Source organism: Oratosquilla oratoria, chromosome 17 (genome assembly GCF_046742065.1).
Source record: "Oratosquilla oratoria isolate Oo_2021 chromosome 17, ASM4674206v1, whole genome shotgun sequence".
NCBI classification, from domain to species: Eukaryota; Metazoa; Arthropoda; class Malacostraca; order Stomatopoda; family Squillidae; genus Oratosquilla; species Oratosquilla oratoria.
The window spans coordinates 13,381,316-13,393,815 of NC_134793.1; the positions used below are offsets into that span (position 1 = coordinate 13,381,316).

The 12,500-nt window shown below is 40.3% G+C and overlaps 1 protein-coding gene across 1 annotated transcript in view; it reads left to right on the forward strand.

Annotated features, from left to right (window-relative positions):
• Piezo (piezo type mechanosensitive ion channel component) overlaps positions 1-12,500 on the forward strand; it is a 168,269-nt gene that overhangs the window by 40,029 nt on the left and 115,740 nt on the right. The window contains exon 4 of the mRNA XM_076200470.1: positions 11,827-11,946. Coding sequence (XP_076056585.1) covers positions 11,827-11,946 — 120 coding nt within the window. The remainder of the gene's footprint in view (positions 1-11,826; positions 11,947-12,500) is intronic.

Below are 12,500 nucleotides of genomic sequence, written 5' to 3' on the forward strand. Positions count from 1 at the left end.
GTGTTCATAGCACATGCTGTCGTAACTCATAGTTCATGCTGCCGTATCTCATAGTTCATGCTGTCGTAGCTCATAGTTCATGCTATCGTAGCTCATAGTTCATGCTATCGTAGCTCATAGCTCGTGCTATCGTAGCTCATAGCTCGTGCTATCGTAGCCCATAACTCATGCTATCGTAGCTCATAGCTCATGGTATCGGAGCTCATAGCTAATACTATCGTAGCTCATAGTTCATGCTATCATAGCCTGTAGCCCATGCTACCGAAGCTCATGGTTCATGCTATTGTAGCACATAGTTCTTACTATCGTAGCTCATAGCTCATGGTATCGTAGCTCATAGCTCATGGTATCGTAGATGGAATAAGCGGTTAGCCAGCTGAGCCATCTGGACCTCGAACAAGTCCCAATGATGTCTTGCACTCCCTCTACACATAGCTTCCTCCCGTTCCCACTATAGGCGTTCTCGTAGGTGGCGCTTATTATGTCTCTTGCTCTACCTCCCTCTCTTTTTTTTTTAAATCTTGTTTTAATTTCACTTATATTGTCTACCTCCCCATCCCCACCTCACCCCATAATGCCTCATATTGTTTAAAAATGAACCAAAGGAACAGCCTGTGGTTTGGCTTTGCATTCTGTCGGCGTCATCGCTTCCCGCCACGGATCTCGGTGGTCACGCGTCAGATCGGCTTACATTCTCGTGTGTCCCCTGCTTATGGAGTTCTGTTCTAACCACACCTCCAAGGTAGCTCATATACGATATTTTCTTTGTCGTTCTTTGTCGTTCTAGTTGGTTTGTCGGAGATGAGAAAAAGTAGGAAGCAACTTCTGTGTGAAATATTCGAGTGTGACGATGACCTTGTATATAAACTTTTTTATATATATACGTCAAGCTGTTGCAGCCCATAAAATGCTACGTCATCCATCGTCTCCATCCGTGTCACGTGACCGTAATTATAGACGATGCAGGTCTTGGGTGACAAGAGGAGCAGCTCAGTGTATTGAATGATAAAGCAACTTTCAAACGAATCTGGAAAAAAAAGAAGTAAATAAATAAATGAATAAATAAATAAAATAGATAAATAAAAAGATAAAAACAAATAATAATATCGATAATGATAATAATAGATGAATAAAAATAAACGAAGAATAAATGAATGATTATCTAAATAAATAGATTTATGAATTAATCAATAAACAAATAAATCAAAATTAATCAAATAAACTAACAAGTATATCAATCAATCAATCAGTAGAGACTGTCACATCCACTCGTTCCAACATCGTGTACCGCTTGTTGCTATAATACAGCCGGATCACTTGCTCACGTTCAAAGATAATTATGTTGTACAATATATATTTTTTATGTTTGTTATGCACGACTTTTAAGGTGTGGATATTTTTGTATGTATGACTGTATTAAAGGTACATTCTACCTATACAGTACATGCATGACACTCAATGCATACATCACAGAATTAATTACTGCTTACGTACGTACGTATTTACACACATGCATACATTCATACATACATATACATACACACACACACACATATATATATATATATATATATATATATATATATATATATATATATAAATATATATATACATACACACACACACACACACACACACACACACACACACACACACACACACACACTCGTGGGCGGGGAGTTGGGTGTGTATGTGCGTGTAAGGTCACAGCATTACCCATGGATCGGTCATATATGATCTCTGAGCTCTCTTCCGGGAGGGGAATAGCTGTCGATCACGAGTCCAACACGTGACCCAAGACCATGGTGAATCATACACACAAACTAGAACAGTGGCTAATCGTTAACACTGTTGTTAGCAACAGCCAAGGCAACAGTCACGTTTCTCACTAACTGCAATTGGGAACACCATATTGAACCATACCTTACACTAAACGTGCATCGGTAGTGTTATCGGAAGCGTGCTGTTCTCGTATTCGCTTAGTTGTGGGTTCGAGTCCCACACTCCTCTCCGATTCCCAGCAGTGACTGTTACCAGTCCCAATCGTCCCTTAAGCGCATATTTGGGGCAAAGACGACGGCTTCGGCCGCAGCTATTCAGCACCTCCTGGCGTAGTAGGCTCCCCACCACCTTCACACTAAACGTACGTATCCTGCACACGCGCGCGCGCGCGCACACACACACACACACACACACACACACACACACACACACACACACACACACACACACACACACACACACACACACAAGACAAAAATACGTTACATGACAGCGACATTCGCTCCAGATGTAACAGGCCAATCCAATTTGTTTCTCAGCATCGTGACCTCGTACGCTCAAATGAAGTCAGCTGTTCTTAACTGTCTCCACTGTTGACGGTCCCTTTCAGTTTGCAAGCAGCCTCGTAAGGACCAATAGGTCTGTTGCTGTTTGTATTTCCTTTGTTGTCCTTTTTATTTGTATATGCACAGCAATGTAACACACCGTAACGCTCTTAGAGCAAGCATAAGTACAGACTCTGGACAAGAAATCGACGCCAACGTACTGTTATACAAATAGTAGGCAAGATCCGGGATGGGGAATGCTAGTCTTAACATGGACAGTACCCATCTTAGACACGCAACACCACAAATTAAAGTGAAACCGGACATTGCGGAAAATAATTATCTCCAATACTCGTACATCTTCATGTGGAGACGAAGTTTGTGTTTCCACAGACGTGTCTCCACTCTCTGGAAAGACAAAGAGTGCTGTGTGATCTAATAGAGGTATTCATGTGGGTCAAGGGCTTTAACAAGAGTGGTACAGGCAGGGTCATCATGTTAAGACAGCAGAGCTGGACTCGTAGTAATGGATTTAAAGTGGGCATATTAAGCTTTAAGAAAGAATCAAGAACTACTCTCCGATTCTATATTATCCCTGATTGCATGTACATAGGGCAAAGGTGGCGGCTTCGACCGCAGGTACTCAGCGCTTCCTGGCGTAAAGTGCTCAACTTCTGCTCCTTCTGTGCAAAGTACGATAAGGATCCCATGCGTAATTGGAGCCTGATAAGACTCACGACAGTTGGAAGCAAAAAATGATGTACACCATAACTGGTTTTGCATTTCGTAGAAGAAAACGTCAACAAGTCTCGCAGAACCTGCTTTAAGACCGTTTATTTGTTTTATTCTTTATTTCTTATATGTATATTTTTTTCTGATTTATTCATTTTTATTGCCTTTATGTAGCTCCGTGTGATGTCATGAACGCTCGAATCCTGCCCTCAGATGACAGAAACAAATACGAGACATGATTATTCCTAGCTACCTTGAATGGCGGGAAATCTTTCTTATCGGAACGAAAACGTCCTGCGACATTAATGGAAACAGTACAAGTCTTATCGACACCATCAATAGACGCTTTTTCAACTTCTTTTATCTTTTATTAATTTATTCCATTATTATTATCTTTACAGTCAAGGCGTACTTTCCACACGAAATGTAGATATCAAGTACATCGATATGATTTCTCACAGCGCGAATGGAAAACTATAATTGAGTGAAAATAGATTGCGATAGGGCCAGACAATAGAAGGCGTTGCTTGTTTCGTCTGAAATCAATAATGTGACAAGTTGTACATACATTACCAAAGGCTTTTTCCCCCTTACAAGGGAGGTAGCCAAAAAACAAAGGTATACAAACCACTCCCACCCATTCCATCCCCACATACTCCACTCTCTTCCCTCCCTCTTATCTTGGCACCTCCTGGATGACGGGTCATTCCTGCATCTCGTCCACTGCTTTAGGTCAGAAGCAGTGTCGCTAAACACACCATATCCACAGCAAGGCCGCTTCATTAAATCGGCGAACCCCCCCTCTCCGTCCTCTTGTGCAGAAATGGAGAAGACATGTTGTGAACTGAATAAAAAAAAACAATTGATCCAGACGGTCGCATTGAATCATCTAAATGCACCAAGGAAAGAATTGTCATTGTTTGTTTTGCAGTGATTTAAGATTTAATGGTGTTTGTTTTAACACGAAGACAGAGGGAAGGGGTCCCTTTGGATAAAATTACCTGCTAACAACCAAAATTAAATATACACGGCTTAGATTGTGATGACTGTTAAGATAAACAGGTAGTGGGGGGAGGGGACACCTGAGTGTGTTTTTTAATGCAACATCCATGACCGAGATACAGAAAAGTGGAAACCGATTACATAATGAATAGGTTACATAAAGGTAACAAATCAACATAAATTTAAAAACGTATTGAGAACGAGAAGATCCAGATTGACGTAAATATGGCATTAGCAAAGATAGAATAAGTAGCAAGTCGTGGAAACATGATGCAAGTTTTGTCACCAAACGCGTAAAAGATAAGGACTAAATTAAGACACTGTCTTATGGTTTGCTATTACAGTTCTAGAGCTTTCATGCGCTGCAAGGAGTCCGTTCACGTTGTGGCATACGTCATGAACCATTGGGCCAAATCAACCTCATTACATGACTCTATTTCATTTCCCATCTAAGTACTATTTTTCTCTTCTTATATTGTGTAAATAGTAAAGGAAGCTGTACAGTACGAATATCATTTCTTAGGATTATAACAACGATTTCAATCAGTTCTATGGCACGTGGCAACAGCGCTTTTCCCCCATGTTGCCACGTCGAGGTCTCACTAGGTGAAAGTGACGATCTGATAATTATATTGGTGGTCAAATTGGCAACGTCGCAACCAAGGGAATCCGCGTTCCACCCTGAACGGATTTCTTAGAGCGTAAGGACTATAAAACTAGATATCATATAGTAGTCTCTAACCTCACGGAGGTACAGCGGTTTAATCTACTCGGGTCTGATAAAAAGAAAAGCTGAAACATTAGTTAGGGAGGAATGGAAACAGTGAGTGATTGAATTCATTGGCGGTCCGGAGAACCTTAAGCAAGTGGATGACCTCGGTCAGACCACCCGCGCTTGCGGAACCTGTTTCTGTGAGAGAGGAACAGAGTCTGTAGGAAAATGAAATGGCAGGTGTGTATAAAAGTGTTATCACACTGGGGCATTTTTCCTCCGACTTTTGGAGCAGATTTGCTGCCCGCAGCTTACGGGAAGGAATCTGATATGCTGGAGGAAGGCAATTTTCCTCCAGCATACCGAATGAGATTAAGTTTTTGAGAAAACAAAATAGTTTGCTATAGTGATTTTATGACAGAAAAAGTTCTGGGGGTGGGTGGTACTGCCGATTGATTGGAGGTTGGAGGAAAAATAACCCAGTGTGATAAGTCCTTCACTGAGCGCTTTTAAAGGATATTGAGTATTGGATCGCGGGTCAGGAGGCATGTGACAGGGGAGTCGAATATCGAGATTTGCATCCACATCATTCAACGATAAGTAGTGACACCTCAGAACGTTGTTTCCAGTAATGACCAGGCGATAACACTGGTTAGCCTTTCAGGAATGTGCTTTGCTTATGATTATCCGCCGGAATCGACGATGACGTTTTTTCTCTTTCACTCTGGATCCTTTATTAGGTTTAAACTCGCCGGCGATGGGTTCTATGGTGGATGCAGACACCCAGCTCAGAGGCACTTCTTCTCCCACAGGCTGTGCATCAGGAGATTCCATCACCAGGCTTGTCTAGCATCTCTCTGGTTTCCTCGATTGATTTTGGCATTAGCGCGAGGCTGTTCAGATGTGCGATTAAATGCAATCAGTACAACTACATTAAGTGGTAAATTGAAGGAGGGAGTGGTGTTGGAGAGAAATTGCGTGAAATTGTGAAATCGATTAGTTGCAGAGGGTGTGAACAATGTACACGTCAGCAAAAAGAGAATAAAGATTCGGATACAAACGGCAGAGATGAGAGCATTGCGTTTGATAAAGAAAATAAAAAGAAGAGATCGCTTAAATGATGAAATCAGGAAAGAGGTTGATACTGAATCAATATGAGAATATGAAAGAAATAAACTGAGATGGTATAGACATGCCATGAGGAGGGAAGCCAAGAGGAATTAAGCCGGAGGGCAGATCCAGAAAGAGATGGAGATATGGAGTAGTGAGGGAAGCGATTAGAGCCGAGAGGATCAACAATAGTGTGGAAGAAAAAGAATCTTACGGAAACTGTTTGTCATTTTCTTCTGACCTTTCTGCTGAACAGTGTGGGGGGGGAGTGCAGGGATAGATAGATACGTGTATAGGTATATGTGTATCAGAGGCTCCCTTTTTTTATTTTCATTATTATTTTTTATTTTATTTATTTGTTTATTTTTTACCCTCTGTACCCCTTGGATATTTTTATAGATTCACGTGTACCCTTAAAATCAGTAAAAAAAAAATGGAATTTATATTTTTATATTATTTTATGAAATATGTACGTGTAGACTGCATAAGAATCTTAATGGTGACAAAATCAATAAATGGAATAATAAAATATTTTGATTCGTCTCATACATACCTCTTTAATAATCATTGTACAGTAATTGTTTCCTCAGACCTGATGTACTCCCTGAAAAGTGCAAATGTACCGCTGGGGGTACGTATATCCCAGGTTGGGAACCCCTAGTGTAGATGGATGCATGTACGCCTCTCTTAATTCAACACTCGCCAACCGCCAATTATGCTGACGTTTGGGCCCAGGACATAAACTCGCTTCGGAATTGGTTATTTTATGTTCTGGGCCAATTCCCGAGGTGGGTTTATGTCCTGGGCCCAAACGTCCGCACAAGTGGCGGTTGGTGAGTGTCGGATTAAGGGACTTCTTACGTGTGTGCGTTTTCGTAACGCTTACATAGTTGCCTCGTTTCTGCACCACCTCGGAATGTGATGCACGAACGGTGTCTCACCGGAAGCCGGTGTTCGGCGGAGGACAACCCTCCCGGTCGTCTCACTCCATCCAAGAAGAAGAATACGAGTGATTGATCACTTCCTCTGATTCACATCTCATTGCGCCTCTCTGCATCCATACTTTCCCTTGCAAGAAGGCCGCTGCGCATTTCTTTCTTTTAAATAGTTTTCATCCTAAAGGATATAATATAAATATATATGTAATATATATATATATATATATATATATATATATATGTATATATATAAATCATATATATATGTATATATACATATATCTTTTCTATGTAACGCACTAATGTTCGGTCGTCCGGATTCAGATTACCCAGTAGGATACTGAAGTCAATGCTGTTTTCCACAAGACGTCTTTCGCCTCTAATTAGACATCTTCACGAGTTGTTGTCTGGTTGAATTGTTGACAGAGAATGACGCGATCTAACCGCGTCATTCTCTGTCAACAATTCAACCAGACAACACCTCCTGAAGATGGCTAATTAGAGCCGAAAGACGTCTAGAGGAAAACACCATGGACTTCAGTACTCTACTCAGAAATCTGCATCCAGACGACCGTACATTAGTGCGTAACATAGAAAAGATATTCTATAAACAGAATAATGCTATCTCAGCTGTTGACTTTAACAACGCATGCATTATTAACGGCCTACTTCCAAAATCTACATATATATGTATATATGTGTATATAGATATGTATATATATATATATGTATGTGTATATATGTATATATATGTATATATATGTGTATATATATATGTATATATATATGTATATATATATATATATATATATATATATATATGTCTATATATACATATATATAATATATATAGATATATATATATATACATACGATTACACTCTCCTACTGGGATTCGAACCCTCGCCTGAGCGCCTTGCTTTTTTATAAGACGAAGGCCATCGAATCCTAGTAGGAGAGTTTATTTTCAAATGTCATGACACAAAAACAATATATATGTATGTATATATATATATATATATATATATATATATATATATAATGTTTTTGTGTCATGAGTGTATATTTATTATATATATTATATATATATATATATATATATATATATATATATATATATAGTTTTTGGGTCATGAGTGTATATATATATATATATATATATATATATATATATATATATATATATATATCCTGTGTTAGCACGTTTGATTGATTGCTTAATTAGATGACGTCGACGACCACCTGAAACGTGTTATCACTAATAAACTATTGACTCGATCATGCTGAAACAAGGTTCTTTGTCCATGCAGATGATTGTGCAGTGGTTACGAAGTGTTGTATAAAGCTGCAGGGAGTATTAGAAAGATGGAAGAGGAATGAATTTTCAACTGAAATGCGAGTGAAGATCAGCGAAGAGAAATCGGAAGTGATGTATGCAATGGGACAGATCAACGCAGTGTCTTCGTCTCTCAAGAAATTTTAAGTAGAAAAACAACATAGAATTAAAATTCGATCATCGTATTAGAAATTAAGCAACACAAGTTGCATGTATTCTTTCGTTAAAGACAGACACATCCCACCCAGTGTCAAAGTTATGATGTAAAAATCCATGTTGGAGCCAATATTTGGTCAATAACGGGGTTAAAAATCTAACAACACAAATTGTATGTATCATCTCGTTAAAGATAGACACATTCTACATTGTGTTTGGATCATCTCGTATGGAACTGTGTTGACAGTAGTATTGAGTTATGAAAGTGGATTTGACATCAGTCATCATGAAGAATACACTGTGGGCAGCATAGGCGAGGGTGCTGAGACCTGTTCGAGGTATACTCAAGTTGAGAAAAGGCTCAGTTAAGCCCCAGTCACGGCACAAAGCTTAGGACCTGTTTCCGACCACCTCCTTCGACGGACGATGACACTTTTGTTTCTCTCATGGTTAGCGTCAGGCGGCTATTTCGTATTCATCTTCGTGACGGGGGAAGACATTCATTCCAATTGCATTATTGTCTTGAATTATTTTTATGTTAAACAGAGGAACAGCACAAATCAGTCTGGTCGCCGGTGGTTGGAAACAGGTCGCAAGCTTGGTGTGACTGTGTCCTAAAGAAAGTTCTGAGTATAAGCCTATTACAAAGGATTACAAAGGCGGAGCATGCCGACAGGAGACCTTTTGGTCCATAACTAGGTCGGATGCGAAAAAAATATGAAAAAAAAAATTATAACATAAATGATAATAAATAAAATAAGTACATGCATAGGTATAGTTAAATAATAAACAAGCAGGTAAATAGTAAATAGTAATAATTTGACAGATTAATAATGATAAATGAAAATCAAGCAAATAATAAACAAACAGACAAATAATAACAAATAAATGAACAAATAATATAAAATAAATGACATAGGTTATCACACCTGAGATGGTTTAGGGATGCCAAAGGAATAGATCAAACCGGTTACCCAAATGATTGAACAAGAGGACAACAACTAGTAAGACACAGACAACCAAGAAGACAAGAAATAGAGATAGAAGGACAACAGTGGAGAGGCAGTGGAAGGGTGGAAGGAGGTGGGTGGTGTATGGATTGGTGGTGGTGGTTGGATAGATCGATGTGAAGACGGTTCTGGGGGTGGGACGATAAATGAGAGCCACAGCCTACCTCTGCGTCAGGAGGGAAGGTGGAAAGGAGGCGCACACACGTTTACACACACACACACACACACACACACACACACACACACACACACACACACGCACGCACACACACGACTCGGTGGCGCAGTTGGTAGAGCGCTGAACTGACACCATAGTGGCCCGCAGTTCTTGGTTCGAATCCTGCCCAGGTCCGAAATTATTTCGGTACCGCTGAGCTTCGGGTCGTTACTCTGACTCTCGTGGGCGGGGAGTTGGGTGTGTGTGTGTGTGTGCAAGGTCATAGCATTACCCATAGATCGGACCTACGAGCTCTGAGCTCTCTTCCAGGAGGGAAATAGCTGTCGATCACGAGTCCAACACGTGATCCAAAGACCAAGTGAAAACACACACACACACACACACACACACACACACGCACGCACGCACGCACGCACACAAGCCCGCACACACACACCCGAAACGTTCGATTGTTATCTTGTTAGTATTTGTAGATTCTCTCTATACTACTGAGTAAATGCCGCTTGTCAGTTCTGCTTGTGTAAAGAGAGAGTGAGAGAGAGGGAGGGAGGGAAGGAGGGGAAAGCGTAGTTGAAAAATATTTTGTGTCTGAGGCAGACCAAATGCCAAGACTCCAGATACTATTGTAGGAAAATAAAACCTTACGAACCGTGCGCGCGCGCCTGTGTGTGTGGGTGGGTGTGAGCGTGCGTGTGTGCGTGTGCGTACGTGCGTGTTTGAGTGCGTGCGTATGTGTATATGTGTGTACGTGTGTGTGGGTGTGAGCGTGCGTGCGTGCGTGTTTGCGTGTGTGGGTGTGCGTGCTTATGTGTATATGTGTGTGGGTGTGAGCTTGCATGTGCGTGCGTGCGTGTTTGTGTGTGTGGGTGTGCCTTCGTGTTTGTGTGTGTGGGTGTGCCTGCGTGCGTGTATGTGGGTGTGCGCGTGTGCGTGCGTGTGGGCGCACATGTTCCTTCATGAGTTGAGGTGAAAAATATATAAATAGGGAAATGGGGTTTCACTATTAAACAGTGAAACAAGCCTTTCGTACGTACCAGATTTCAGACAGGAACAAGAAAGCTAATTTACCAATCCAATTCAGAAGGTGTAACCAACAGGATGAATTAATGATTCTGTATATTAATACAGGACAAACTCAAGGACATCTCATATCCATGTTTCCACTTTCCCAAGTGCCACATGTAAAACCATAGGATAATATTGATCTATTTCGTTTTTTAATATACAGAGACAAAACTATCTTTCCATGTTTGTTCGGAGATGGATGAAACATGGCGAAACATTACGAAAATCAGCTGGAGACGTCTCTAATCTATTTTCATAATGTCTCGACATGTTACATATATCATCGGACAAATATAGGAATATATTTTTGTCTCTCACTGTACATTACCTTAATGACTGACCTGACACCCACCCACGTGACCTTAAGGTAAGCTTTGCTTTGTGCGATTTTTACAATTATCGTTTTACGATGAACGTTCAACGATTATCGTTGCGGGACAATATAGAGGATGTACTATTTTGGGAAACTGTAATGTTATAATACATTTTTAAATATACATTTAAAACCCACTATCGGAGAAATATCAGAAGTACAGGAGATCCGTATATTTCGACCACTATCTGTGGTCCTCTTCAGCAGAAAGAGGACTACAGATAGTAGTCGAAATATACAGATCTCCTGCACTTCTGATATTATTTCTCCGATAGTGGGTTTAAAGTGTGTACTACGAGTATTTTGTTTCTAGCGTCCGTGTCTACGCGATTTTCGAAGAGACAAAATAGTTTTCTTAAAAGTCAAGTGGCGGAAGTGTCCCATGAGAGAAGCGTCGCGAGAAAATAGCTTTGAGGAAATGGAGTAGGAGCAGAATATTGTTCATCCAATAAACATCTTTTGGTCTCCTAATTATCAGTCAATAATGATCGTTAGCGACTCTAGCGGAAGTCTCTCGAAGCAAAACAATCCCGTCATTAAAAAATAATTAGTGATCTTGAAAACCGTTTAACGATCATCGTTGAGACATGAACGATCATCGTTACGACATGAACGATCATCGTTGCGGGATGAACGATCATCGTTGAGACATGAACGATCATCGTTGATACATGAACGATCACTGTTGAAACATGAACGATAATCGTTGAGACATGAACGATAATCGTTGAGACATGAACGATCACCGTTGAAACATGAACGATAATCGTTGAGAAATGAACGATCATCGTTGAGACATGAACGATCATCGTTGAGCGATAATCGTACCGAGCAAAACGTATCTTAATTTTGCTGAAAGTTGACTTCCTTGTTCTTCATCTCTGCAGGTCACACAGGTCGCTACCTGAAAGCGGTGGTCGGCCTGTCGGTCATCAACTTCCTGCTTCAGTTCATCTTCCAGATCGTCTTGCTGTCGCTGCCACCCTATGCCTACTTCATGAAGGAATGTGAGTACGAACTCCCTCTCTTAAACAAGTTATTTACATCACAGATAAGCTATTTTCACCGCCACAGGTTGAGCTATTTACACCATCACAAGTGGTCTATTTCCACCACCACAAGATGGGAATATATTCAAGAGCAGTTTGTATAATGCTTTTGTCAAAATTTTTTTTTTTACCTGAATGAAATAATGGAAGTACGAGATCTGTCTCTCTTAACAAGTTATTTACACCGCCACAGGAGAGCTATTTTCACCACCACATGTGAGCTATTTTCACCACCACAAGATAGGAATATATCCAAAAGCTTATCGAGTACTTTGCAGTTTGTATAATGCCTCTGTCACATTTTTTTATTTAAATGAAATAATGTGAGCACGAGGTCTCTCTCTTAAACATGTTATTTTCACCGCCACAGGTAAGCTATTTTCACCGCCACAGGTAAGCTATTTTCACCACCACAGGTGATCTATTTTCACCAAAACAAGATGGGAATATATTGAAGAGCTTCTTATCGAGTACTTTGCAGTTTGTATAATGCTTCTGTCACATGGTTTATT